Here is a 14775-nt window from a genome sequence, read left to right as displayed (position 1 = left end):
AAAATGTTTAGTGGCGTATAAACGACACATACAATTGTGTTGCACATCATGCATACAACTTGTACTTGTTCTTGCACTCGTTCACATGGCTGCTGCAAATGGTCAATAGGAAATTTATGGAGCATTATATTTAAACTCTTACTTAGATGGCTAGATAACTGAATTAAAAACTTTTTAAAAGCTTCTCAAATTGACGTTGATGTAACTGCTTACCCCCCATTAAAATCCCCCATTAAAAATAAAAGCTTAACTTATGTTAGCACTTCTTTGTGAAAGCTTAATACAGAAAGTTAGTTTTTGATACAGTCTAATAAACCGTTTCTTCAAGACTAATATAAGACTATGTTCGAGCTTTTAGGTATGGATATAGCAAAAAGCTTTTATCATTAGAGCTTTTATTATATGAAATATTAACTAATAATGTTTAACGATAAATTGAATGAAGATCTTTAAAACAGCTATCGAAATGTTGAATAAGCTTTCATGTCCAGTTTAATTGATTCTATTTTGAACATGTCCCTTCAAAAAGCTTAATTTTTAGCTCAGCTTTTTCCTATAGGGATCACACTAAAACGAATTGGTAACATTATTACATTTACATAGAAAAGCATTAAATTGGAAAAAAAAAGAAAATTACATACATATTGGCCAAAAAATAAATAAAAAAATTACGAAGCAACTTTAACGACTACAAAGATTTAAAGGTGACCATTTAGTCATCTGCTAAGAAAATTAAAATATTTATTTTCCGTATTTAACCTAAAATGTATGTAAAGTTTTGAAAATTGTATTTCACCGTGAAACATTTTTAAAAATGAGGACTTTAATTTAGAACAATTAAGTTAGCTAATTTTGAATTACTTCAAAGTTCATTTTAATACATCAAGTGTTTTAAATAACTAGATATTTTATAAAATTTTTAAAATCCATCAAACTTTATATTCCATTATAAACCTTTAGATATGAGGAGATTCTTTTTGTAATCTTCAGCGAAGATCTCTAATAAAGAAAACTTTTACAAAATCTTCGTAATCAGAAAAAGCTTTTACAAAAATTTAAAACTCATGATTGATCATCAAAACAATTCTACTTAAGCTTATCAATAAAGATTTTACAGAAACTTGTCAAAAAGCTGTTACAAAAATGTATCAACAAAATATTCGAGAAGCTCAATAGAGCTTTCTAAAAGCTTAGCAAATAACTTTAACCAACCTACGTTAAAAATCTTATAAAACTGTTTTTACAAATGTTTATTAGCCAAAGTTTTACAAAAGCTTTTACAAAAACTAAAATTTGATTGCAACTAAAATAAATATTAAGTGTTTATGATTAGAAAATTGAACGCTTTTACATAAATTTAAAGCACGTGGTATATCATCAAAACTATTTTACTAAAGCATATTAACAACGATTTTACGGAAACTTATACAAAATGCTGCTATAAAAACTAATCATTAAATATTACAGAAGCTCAATAGAACTTTTAAAAAGCTTGGCACTAAACTCTAACAAAACTTCTTCAAGAACTTCATAAAAAGCTTTTACAAATTGGCAAAAGCTTTACAAAATCCTTTACAAATATACAGATTGTATTCCAATTATTAAAACTTTAGTGTGTTAATAGAATCGTTATGTAATTTTAAACGAAGATTTTTAATCACGAAAGCTTATACATAACCTTAAAAGCTTTTTCAAAACATTTACAAAAACTGAAAATAGATATGTTGTTATATGTCCGTTATTAACAAAAATTTTGCATAAACTTGTCATAAAGCTTTTACAGAAACTCATCGAGCTTTTACAAAATTGCTTTTCTGACTCATACAAAAGTTCATAAAACAACATTTCTGTACATATTTATTAGTAAAAGTTACACAAATATTAATTAGTAAAGCTTTTACAAAACAATATCAAAACGCCTTTGCAAAAACTGATTACAGAAGAGGTTTTTTATTAAGCTTATCCAAAAACGTTTGCAAGAAATCATAAAAAGCTTTTAGCAAAAGTTTTATGAAATAGTATTAATAAAGCTTTTACAATAACTCATCATAAAGCTTTTGCAAAAAGTGATCACGAAACTACTCAAAAACTTAAATAGATCTTGAGCAAAATATATTTAAAAATATTGTGCAACTGCATTTAACAAAAGCTTTTAAAAATTTTAATCGTCAAAAGTACAAAGTTTTGCTTTAAAAATGTTTATTAATGCTTTTTACAAAAACTAATCAATAAACTATTACAAAAGAGCTTTTCAAAAGCTTATCTAAAACATTTGTAAAACAGCATTTAATTAAAGCTTTTAAACATTTTAATCGACAAAAGTACAAAGCTTTGTTTCAAAGGTTTTACAAAAACGCTTTTATAAATGTTTATTAATGCTTTACAAAACCTTATTAATAGAGTTTTTACAAAAACTGACCAACAAACTATTACAAGGGAGCTTTCCAAAAGCTTATCAAAAAACGTTCGTAAAACACATTAAGAAAATTATCACTGTAAGAGTTTTTCTTGTAGAAAAGTATCATTGTCATAGTTTTCTTATAGAAAAACTATAATTGTGATAGTTTTATTACTGAAAAAGTAACACTGTGACAGTTTTTTATAGAAAAAGTATCATCAAGACAATTTCTCTATGAAAAAACCATAGTGATATTAATTTTATATAGAAATTTTGAAATATTTTAGCTTATGTGGATATATTTATTCACTGGCCACCTTATTTTACCAATTTTCTTCATAACAACTGTCCTCTGTAAGTTTTGTTTCTTGTGCATAATGTTTATCACAAAAAGAGCAGCAAAAATTGCTGCAGAAAATTGGTGTATATTTTGTAGTTTTTTTTTCCTTTCTTAAAGAAAATAAGTGGGTGGAGAAAGAAAATGAAAAGAAAAAAATAAACTAAACATTAAATATATTTTTAGTTTTTGCTTATTGCTGATAAGTTAAGTGTTAAATGTTGAAAAATGTTTTATTTGATCTGTATGGAATTTAAATATAAAATACGCTTTTCTTATAAGCTGCACTCTAACGTCCATGCTTGAATGTTTATTTTTTTTCCTTCTTTTTGTTATAAGCAAATTGCTAATCTTATGAAAATAAATAGCAGTATATAGCAATTTTATATGTTTAATACCCAAAAGAAAGGAATAGAAAAAAAAATTAAAAGAAAATATACTTAAAAGCTATAAAGAAATGCAATATTAGTAAGCAAGAACTTAAGGCAAATTTTTATTTCTAGAATATTTAAAAATAGACTAAAAAAAACAAAGAAATTTAAGTTTAAATTATCTTGATATTCTAAGAAATTTTTAAAATTTCCTTAAGCTTAAGCAAATATTTAGATAAATAATTGTTAGTTAGCTTCAAGTTCCTACTTTTGTTCTAAAAACATTTTGCCAAACTTCTAGGAATTTTAAAAAAGTTTTTTATTTTTATTTTGTTATCTAAATATCTAGATGAATTATTATTCTAGGAGACTTAGTCATTTCAGTTTAAATTAAACACCCTTGGAATATAATTCCAAGAATTACTATTTAATGTTTCAAATTTAAGTTATTTTTGCAAAAATAATGAAAAACTAGGGGAAAACAAAATCCTTAAATCTGGCAATAATAACAGGGGTATTCATTACAATAACACAAACACACACAAAGTCTTTACTATATTTAAAAGTATAAATGGAAGTGTTATATTTTTTTTTGTTACTGTAAGAGCAGTAGTTGTATTTCGCTTACTAATGTAATTTATTAAGTGATAATTTATGTGCTTAAAGCTCAAAGGATAACTTTTTCAACGCACACACAAAAATTGCTTAGTAACTTGGTGGTAGTAGAGAAACTAGAAACTGAAATAAAATAAAATATTAAGAGCTACAAATAACAAAAGTAAAGAAATAAAATAAAATGAATGGAGTGCGAGATCAAGAACAAAAAGCGCGAAATATAAAAAAAGCTGGGAAGGAACGACTTAAAAGTTCATTATATAAAGCTTTTACTAGATATTTGTATAGACAAAGACTTACAGTTCTAATTTTTATAGAAACTATAATATCAGGATATTTTGTAACAGCAAAAGTATCACTGTGATACATTTTCTTTAGAAAACATTGTTATACTATAGATAATACTGTTATACCAAAGATTTTCTATAGAAAATACTGTTATACTGAAGATTTTATGTAGAACATAGTGTTATACTCACGATTTTCTATAGAAAATACTGTTATCCTAAAGATTTTCTATAGAAAATATTGTTATACTGTTATACTACACATTTTCTATAGAAAATACTGTTATATTGAAGATTTTCTATAGAACATACTGCTATACTCAAGATTTTCTATTGAAAATATTGTTATACTCAAAATTTTCTAAAAAAACATTGTTATACTGAAGATCTTCTATAGAAAATACTGTTGTACAGAAGATTTTCTATAGAAAATACTGTTATACTGAAGATTTTCTATAGAAAATACTGTTATACTGAAGATTTTCTATAGAAAATACTGTTATACTGAAGATTTTCTATATAATATCTGTTATACTGAAGATTTTCTATATAATATCTGTTATACTGAAGATTCTCTATAGAAAATACTGTTATACTGAAGATTTTCTATAGAAATTAGTGTTATACTGAAGATTTTCTATAGAACATACTGTTATACTGAAGATTTCTATAGAAAATATTTTTATACTCAAAATTTTCTAAAAAATACTGTTATACTGAAGATTTTCTATAGAAAATTCTGTTATACTCAAGATTTTCTTTAGAAAATACTGTTATACTGAAGAATTTCTATAGAAATTAGTGTTATATTGAAGATTTTCTAAAGAAAATACTGTTATACTGAAGATTTTAAATAGAACATACTGTTATACTGGATAATTTCTATATAATATCTGTTATACTGAAGATTTTCTATAGAAAATATTGTTATACTCAAAATTTTCTAAAAAAACATTGTTATACTGAAGATTTTCTATAGAAAATACTGTTATACTGAAGATTTTCTATAGAAAATACTGTTATACTGAAGATTTTCTATAGAAAATACTGTTATACTGAAGATTTTCTATAGAAAATACTGTTATACTGAAGATTTTCTATATAATATCTATTATACTGAAGATTCTCTATAGAAAATACTGTTATACTGAAGATTTTCTATAGAAAATATTGTTATACAGAAGATTTTCTATAGAAATTAGTGTTATACTGAAGATTTTCTATTGAAAATACTGTTACACTGAAGATTTTCTATAGAAATTAGTGTTATACTGAAGATTTTCTACAGAAAATACTGTTATACTGAAGATTTTCTATATAATATCTGTTATACTGAATATTCTCTATTGAAAATACTGTTATACTGAAGATTTTCTGTAGAAAATATTGTTATACTGAAGATTTTCTATAGAAATTAGTATTATACTGAAGATTTTCTACAGAAAATACTGTTATACTGAAGATTTTCTATACAAAATATCACATTTTCTTTAGAAAAAGTATAACTGCACAGTGGGGCAGAATCAAAATTTTTTGGAAATAAATCTGGCATTTCTAAACGGATCATCTAATCGGGACAAAATTTTGCAAGGGCGTAGCCAAGGAGAATTCGAGATTAACTTATTAAAATAGGCCCTACAATTGATCCAGGGGCGTCGCTATGGGGGCTCAAATTAGGGTACCTTCGACATGTAAAGTTTTTAAACACGTGCAATTTACTTGTTTCCCATCCGATTTTTTCCAATTTTGCCAATGGGGTCCACATTTCCTTCTGGGCTGGGAAAATACTTTGGGAATAAATAGGATACACACTAAGGTTTCTAAAACTGCTTCCCGATTTTTGATCCCAGCTTTGGGATTTTAGAACATGTGGCCATGATAAAAAATAGGTCACATTCCGAAGGGCGTAGGGGTGACATACTCGAAAAGTAGGTCATGTTTTTTATACCAAAATGTTCTTCTTAAAGATACCTTACAGAAAAATATATAATTGTTATATGTTCTTAAAGAAAGTTTATTTTTAATAACAAAATAGTTAAGTCCCCTTTTCGCCCAAAAAACAGCAAAAATCAACTATTTTTTTAATACTTAAATTGAAAATCGTTTATTTTTGGATCCATAATGGATATTGTTCTGAAATCTTTTGTATGTTATTATTAATTTAGTTGTCTTATCAACAGTTCGAGTCCATTCCGTCGAAAAGTCCGACCTATATTTTTAAAAAATTCGGACCAAGGTATGACAAAATCTTAAAATATCAATTTTTAAATGCCTATAACTCGAAAATTATAAGAGATAAATAGCATATGCAAGCATCGCTTTCCAAAAATATAAAAATCTTTAAAATCGGAATGGAAACAAAAAAATTTTACATGTCGAAGGTACCCTAATTTGAGCCCCCATAGCGCCGCCCCTGGATGATTTGTAGGGCCCATTTTAATAAGTTGAACTTGAATACTCCTTGGCTATGCCCTTGTCAAATTTTATCCCAATCGGATGAGCCGTTAAGAAATGCCAGATTTTTTTCCAAAAAATGTTGATTCTTCAACATTGTGCACTGTGATATTATTTTATACTCTTACTGTAGGGTATTTAAAAATATGTCTGGAAACACCAAACTGCCAGTGTGTGAAAACATGTTCACACTAACTACAATAAAACAAAAAGCAACTAACAAACATATTTTTATAAAAACTAAAGTAACAAAAGAGACAAATGACATCACCAAAAACACACATACATACTTCCCAACACAAACTTACTAAGCTACCAAAACGAAAAAAAAGCTCCATAGTCCTTGATGAAGTTGAAATTATCACATACTCCTTTGTACAATAAACAAAAGCTAGAAAAACAAGGCAGCCATGAAAACAATGCCAGAATCTTAAAACATATTGTTGTTCTTGCTCCTTACATATTTAAGGATAATATTTATTTCTTTTTTTTTCGCTCTCTCTCTTAGTTTTACTCCTGGCAGCTTTAAAAGACATATTTCCTTTAGCTGCTCTAATATATATTGCTTAGCGTTCGTTATTTTGTTATTTTCCACTAAAATGTTGGAAAAAAAAACAAAGAAACATAACACAAAGTCTTAAAGTAACTGAAAAAATAAATAAAGAAATATTTTCTGTTGTCCTTTTTTTTTGTTTTGGCTATATTGATAATTTATTTATGGACTTAGTTTCCAAAAACATTCAACACATATTTTAGGTTATTTACAAGTTTATTATTATCAGCAAGAAACCTTAGATTTCAATTGATGTTCTTTGTTTTTGCTCAGGCATTAAGAGTGAGCAAGATAAATGTTAAATAATATTAACTAAATGTATTTTGTTTTTATATTTTTAGGGTCGTTGTAATCGTGATAAACCGCCTTGCAAATATTTTCATCCTCCACAACATTTGAAGGATCAATTGTTGATAAATGGCCGTAATCATCTTGCCTTGAAAAATGCACTAATGCAACAGATGGGTATTGCACCAGGACAGCCGGTTATACCAGGACAAGTGCCACAAGTGGTAAGTAAATCAAACAAAGTTTTAAATACAAATTATTTTAGGAAATCATTCATGTAGAGGATTTAATATTAATATCACCACTTCACTTAAAAATTCAGAGAAATAGCAATATTAAATTGTTTCCAGAAAAATTAAAAATTCTTAATAATTTTCCAATAAATATAAAGTGTAAGACATTGCTAAAATTGTTTAGATAGTATCACTGTGTTAAATATTTTTAAAAAAAAAGAAAAACCATTACAGTGATATTTTTTTGTGAAATTTACACAATTTATGCATAAAACCACCATGAGTCTTTCTTTCCTTTCCGGCTCTTTGTCACAAACATTTAGCCCAAAAATCTGTTCTCCTCTACAAATACGGAAAATCATTGTGATGGTGATGCTGATGATTTTCCATCTCCCATCAACATCAAACACAAAAAAGTGTTAAGTTGCCTTGCAAACAAAAATATGAATATTTATAAGATAAATGTAATAATCACATCTTTACAGTGTAGTTTTTTTTTTGTGAGACTTAATTTTTTTTTGTAAAATCATGCTAACCGAAAAAATTTATTTTGACCAACAAAAAAAAAATAATAAAACTAGGGATAGTAAAAGATTTGACATTTAGCAGCATGTAAAACTACTACTTCGCTGCAGAGTAGCTAAGTTTAACAAAACACACAAATTATTGCTACACAGCCTCACTTGGCCAACGGAAATGTATAAACTACTACTACAAAATGGAATCAAAAGTACACAGAAAAAACTTTGTACCCAAATGAAAAAAAAAATGCAGAATCAAAATAGTGCACAGAGGCAAATAAAATGTTATTTAAACACGTAATTTATGTATTGTGTAGAGATGATGTTAAATTATTTTGTAAAAATGCGCGAAAAATACTTCTTCACTTCACTGTTGCACCCCTCGCTCTGTGAGTTTCCATCAGCCACTAGTGGAAACTCCTTTCGGTTATTTGCTGGTTGCCATTGCCAAACTACGTTTTCTCGTTTTTTGCTTTTCTTGTTGTTTTTGGTTCATTTTCATTAATTCATTCAACACACCCAACATCCGCATTATAATATTTTATTCATACATATTCCAGAGGAACAATATGGGTTAATAGTTGTGGTTAAACATGGTGGAAAATATGAACAGAGCTGAAAAAAAAATAAAAGAAAAAAAGTAAATATTACTAAAATAAAATAAAATATATACACGGCAAATAGTTGTATATACAGTGGAGGGCAGAACAACAAAAGGATAACGAAAATGTGCCAAATGATAATTTCTAGAATTGAACCTGAACTAGAACAGAACTAGAACAGAACTAGAACAGAACTAGAACAGAACTAGAACAGAACTAGAACAGAACTAGAACAGAACTAGAACAGAACTAGAACAGAACTAGAACAGAACTAGAACAGAACTAGAACAGAACTAGAACAGAACTAGAACAGAACAGAACTAGAACAGAACTAGAACAGAACTAGAACAGAACTAGAACAGAACTAGAACAGAACTAGAACAGAACTAGAACAGAACTAGAACAGAACAGAACTAGAACAGAACTAGAACAGAACTAGAACAGAACTAGAACAGAACTAGAACAGAACTAGAACAGAACTAGAACAGAACTAGAACAGAACAGAACTAGAACAGAACTAGAACAGAACTAGAACAGAACTAGAACAGAACTAGAACAGAACTAGAACAGAACTAGAACAGAACTAGAACAGAACTAGAACAGAACTAGAACAGAACTAGAACAGAACAGAACTAGAACAGAACTAGAACAGAACTAGAACAGAACTAGAACAGAACTAGAACAGAACTAGAACAGAACTAGAACAGAACTAGAACAGAACTAGAACAGAACTAGAACAGAACTAGAACAGAACTAGAACAGAACTAGAACAGAACTAGAACAGAACTAGAACAGAACTAGAACAGAACTAGAACAGAACTAGAACAGAACTAGAACAGAACTAGAACAGAACTAGAACAGAACTAGAACAGAACTAGAACAGAACTAGAACAGAACTAGAACAGAACTAGAACAGAACTAGAACAGAACTAGAACAGAACTAGAACAGAACTAGAACAGAACTAGAACAGAACTAGAACAGAACTAGAACAGAACTAGAACAGAACTAGAACAGAACTAGAACAGAACTAGAACAGAACTAGAACAGAACTAGAACAGAACTAGAACAGAACTAGAACAGAACTAGAACAGAACTAGAACAGAACTAGAACAGAACTAGAACAGAACTAGAACAGAACTAGAACAGAACTAGAACAGAACTAGAACAGAACTAGAACAGAACTAGAACAGAACTAGAACAGAACTAGAACAGAACTAGAACAGAACTAGAACAGAACTAGAACAGAACTAGAACAGAACTAGAACAGAACTGGAACAGAACTAGAACAGAACTAGAACAGAACTAGAACAGAACTAGAACAGAACTGGAACAGAACTAGAACAGATTTAGAACAGAACTAGAACGGAACTAGAACAGAACTAGAACAGAACTAGAACAGAACTAGAACAGAACTAGAACAGAACTAGAACAGAACTAGAACAGAACTAGAACAGAACTAGAACAGAACTAGAACAGAACTAGAACAGAACTAGAACAGAACTAGAACAGAACTAGAACAGAACTAGAACAGAACTAGAACAGAACTAGAACAGAACTAGAACAGAACTAGAACAGAACTAGAACAGAACTAGAACAGAACTAGAACAGAACTAGAACAGAACTAGAACAGAACTAGAACAGAACTAGAACAGAACTAGAACAGAACTAGAACAGAACTAGAACAGAACTAGAACAGAACTAGAACAGAACTAGAACAGAACTAGAACAGAACTAGAACAGAACTAGAACAGAACTAGAACAGAACTAGAACAGAACTAGAACAGAACTAGAACAGAACTAGAACAGAACTAGAACAGAACTAGAACAGAACTAGAACAGAACTAGAACAGAACTAGAACAGAACTAGAACAGAACTAGAACAGAACTAGAACAGAACTAGAACAGAACTAGAACAGAACTAGAACAGAACTAGAACAGAACTAGAACAGAACTAGAACAGAACTAGAACAGAACTAGAACAGAACTAGAACAGAACTAGAACAGAACTAGAACAGAACTAGAACAGAACTAGAACAGAACTAGAACAGAACTAGAACAGAACTAGAACAGAACTAGAACAGAACTAGAACAGAACTAGAACAGAACTAGAACAGAACTAGAACAGAACTAGAACAGAACTAGAACAGAACTAGAACAGAACTAGAACAGAACTAGAACAGAACTAGAACAGAACTAGAACAGAACTAGAACAGAACTAGAACAGAACTAGAACAGAACTAGAACAGAACTAGAACAGAACTAGAACAGAACTAGAACAGAACTAGAACAGAACTAGAACAGAACTAGAACAGAACTAGAACAGAACTAGAACAGAACTAGAACAGAACTAGAACAGAACTAGAACAGAACTAGAACAGAACTAGAACAGAACTAGAACAGAACTAGAACAGAACTAGAACAGAACTAGAACAGAACTAGAACAGAACTAGAACAGAACTAGAACAGAACTAGAACAGAACTAGAACAGAACTAGAACAGAACTAGAACAGAACTAGAACAGAACTAGAACAGAACTAGAACAGAACTAGAACAGAACTAGAACAGAACTAGAACAGAACTAGAACAGAACTAGAACAGAACTAGAACAGAACTAGAACAGAACTAGAACAGAACTAGAACAGAACTAGAACAGAACTAGAACAGAACTAGAACAGAACTAGAACAGAACTAGAACAGAACTAGAACAGAACTAGAACAGAACTAGAACAGAACTAGAACAGAACTAGAACAGAACTAGAACAGAACTAGAACAGAACTAGAACAGAACTAGAACAGAACTAGAACAGAACTAGAACAGAACTAGAACAGAACTAGAACAGAACTAGAACAGAACTAGAACAGAACTAGAACAGAACTAGAACAGAACTAGAACAGAACTAGAACAGAACTAGAACAGAACTAGAACAGAACTAGAACAGAACTAGAACAGAACTAGAACAGAACTAGAACAGAACTAGAACAGAACTAGAACAGAACTAGAACAGAACTAGAACAGAACTAGAACAGAACTAGAACAGAACTAGAACAGAACTAGAACAGAACTAGAACAGAACAGAACTAGAACAGAACTAGAACAGAACTAGAACAGAACTAGAACAGAACTAGAACAGAACTAGAACAGAACTAGAACAGAACTAGAACAGAACTAGAACAGAACTAGAACAGAACTAGAACAGAACTAGAACAGAACTAGAACAGAACTAGAACAGAACTAGAACCTAAACTAGAACCTAAACTAGAACCTGAACTAGAACTGGAACTGAAGTACTCAAGTTTGAAACGAGATAACAAGTAATGTGAAACGTTGGAATAGAAGAAAGTCGAATCTCTTAAATGATCTTTCAAAACACTCTAATGTGAAATTGAGAACACAATGGACAAGACTATTAAAATATTTCAAAAATAAGTCCTGTGAAGAAGGAGATCCGAATTAGTACTATCAAATACGATTTTAAAATCATATACAAGAGAAATGAAATATTAATTACAGACTTCTAAACTTGGGAACTCTTAGCACTCCTCATTAGACTAATATCAGTTATGGAGGTATGCGCAAATTAGGGTTCTATAAGTCGATTGTTCGAACAAAGAAAGTCGAAAATAGTCGGAAAAAGTCGAATAGTCGAAAAAAGTTGATTAACTAAAAAGTCGAAATTTCGAAAAGTCGATTTTTCATAAATTACCAAGAGTCGAAAGTTCGAAAAGTTGACTTTTTAAAAAACGGAAAAAGTCGAAAGGTCGAAAAGTCGACTTTTTCTTTCAGCTATAGAACCCTAGTTCAAATATCTCCATCGCATGATTCTCTAGATTTCAAAATTATCTATACAATTCCCTAATTATTAATTTTATCCTACACTGTATACATTTTATGTACACATGTAGGTATGTCATACAAAAAAAAATCTGTATTTACAAAGTAAGGTCATTGGATTAAGGTGAAAAAAACCACCAGTATTTTATATATTTTATTTAATTCTTTTTCTTTTTTCGTTTCGTTGCCGTTTTGCTACTGTTAAGATTTGTGTAAACTACCGAGAAATTCATATAAAACAAAAATATGTTACATTTGTAAATGGAATATATTATGGTTATATTTCTCTGTTATTAAAGAACAATAGCTGGGTTTTATTTTTCAACGTATAATACGTTCGTTATTATATAAATGGATGAATGAGAAAGAATTGTATACACCCTCGGTTCAATAACAATAATAAATAAAAAAAAATAATACCAAATAATAATAATAATGCGAGTACATAATAATAAAAAGTCAACATAATAAATAAATAAAAATAATAATGAATAACAATAATAATAATGTTAACTGATGCTGTTAACATGACGCCTTTTGTTTACACCTGGAAAATGTAAAAGGGTGTGATTTGCAATAATAACAAAAACTGCAATGATTTATGATATACTTGGTTGGATAAATAGTGCGTTTAATTGGAAACTGTTAATGAGGAAATATATACTCAGTTGTAGATTTTGGAAGTAGTTCAAATTTAGTTCAAGTTCTCTTCTGTTCTAGTTCTGTTCTAGTTCTGTTCTAGTTCTGTTCTAGTTCTGTTCTAGTTCTGTTCTAGTTCTGTTCTAGTTCTGTTCTAGTTCTGTTCTAGTTCTGTTCTAGTTCTGTTCTAGTTCTGTTCTAGTTCTGTTCTAGTTCTGTTCTAGTTCTGTTCTAGTTCTGTTCTAGTTCTGTTCTAGTTCTGTTCTAGTTCTGTTCTAGTTCTGTTCTAGTTCTGTTCTAGTTCTGTTCTAGTTCTGTTCTAGTTCTGTTCTAGTTCTGTTCTAGTTCTGTTCTAGTTCTGTTCTAGTTCTGTTCTAGTTCTGTTCTAGTTCTGTTCTAGTTCTGTTCTAGTTCTGTTCTAGTTCTGTTCTAGTTCTGTTCTAGTTCTGTTCTAGTTCTGTTCTAGTTCTGTTCTAGTTCTGTTCTAGTTCTGTTCTAGTTCTGTTCTAGTTCTGTTCTAGTTCTGTTCTAGTTCTGTTCTAGTTCTGTTCTAGTTCTGTTCTAGTTCTGTTCTAGTTCTGTTCTAGTTCTGTTCTAGTTCTGTTCTAGTTCTGTTCTAGTTCTGTTCTAGTTCTGTTCTAGTTCTGTTCTAGTTCTGTTCTAGTTCTGTTCTAGTTCTGCTATACTTCTATTCTAATTATCCTTAATATTTTCCTTAATGTTAAATTTTGAATCATTTGTTTAATCTCTTTTAAATTTCTTTCTATTTTCAGGCCACAAATCCTTATTTAACTGGCATACCTGCTAACACCTACAGTCCATATTTTGCACCTGGTCATTTAGTGCCTGCCTTATTGGGTCCTGATCCTACAGCTGTCTCACAATTGGGACCAGTTGTACCGCAAGCGGTACAAGTGGCTCAACAAAAAATACCACGTTCCGATCGATTAGAGGTAAGTTTTTTGTCAAAAGCATGTTTTTATAAAGTTTGTGTTTTTCTTTCAAACTTTTACTTATTTAACTCTCTCTATATTTCTAATTAATGATTGAGTTATTGTTTTTTTTTTTGTTATAAATTATTATTTTATTAAATTATATTTTGTAAAAAAATAATGTTACAACAAATTAACTGAATTAAAACTATATAAAAAGCATGTTTTTTTATATAAGTTTTTTATTGTTTCGTTAAATTAATATTAAGTTTTTTAATTTATTTTTAAAGAAAAACTAAAATATTGTATATAAATTTTTTTTATTTTGATAATGTATGTTTTAAAAAATTGTTTAATTTTTTTTTTAATTAACAAAATGTTAAGCTTTTATACAAAGAAATTATGAAACAAAAAAAATTGTATAAATATTTTTTAGTTTTATTATTATTTTGTAGTCGATATTGTTTTTTATTTACATTTAACTTCTTTTGAAAATTATGGAAAATTTTATAAAAATCACACATTCGTATTTGTTTTTTTTTTTAAGAAAATAAGGGAACAATATATATTTTTTTCAACTTTAAAAAACCAATTGGAATTTGTCTTTTATGTTTTGATTTAAAATCTTTAATTAATTATTTCTTTGAGAACCCAGCTGCTTGAGAAAAACTCATTTCTTTAGTTTCAGTTTTTAGTTATTCAACAAAATATA

At 29.1% G+C, this 14775-nt stretch overlaps 1 protein-coding gene across 20 annotated transcripts in view; it reads left to right on the top strand.

The window, feature by feature from the left end:
• The window catches only part of mbl (muscleblind), a 255772-nt gene that overhangs the window by 146267 nt on the left and 94730 nt on the right, over positions 1–14775 (top strand). For all 20 annotated transcript variants that reach the window (XR_010576658.1, XR_010576657.1, XR_010576660.1 and 17 more), the window contains 2 exons: positions 7357–7527; positions 13905–14084. Coding sequence is in view for 16 of the 20 variants with exons in the window: in XM_065514567.1 (XP_065370639.1) it covers positions 7357–7527; positions 13905–14084 (351 nt within the window). In the remaining 4 variants the exon portion in view is untranslated. The remainder of the gene's footprint in view (positions 1–7356; positions 7528–13904; positions 14085–14775) is intronic.

This window comes from Calliphora vicina, chromosome 5 (assembly GCF_958450345.1).
Source record: "Calliphora vicina chromosome 5, idCalVici1.1, whole genome shotgun sequence".
Lineage (NCBI taxonomy): Eukaryota > Metazoa > Arthropoda > Insecta > Diptera > Calliphoridae > Calliphora > Calliphora vicina.
This window is presented reverse-complemented; position numbering and strand designations above follow the sequence as displayed.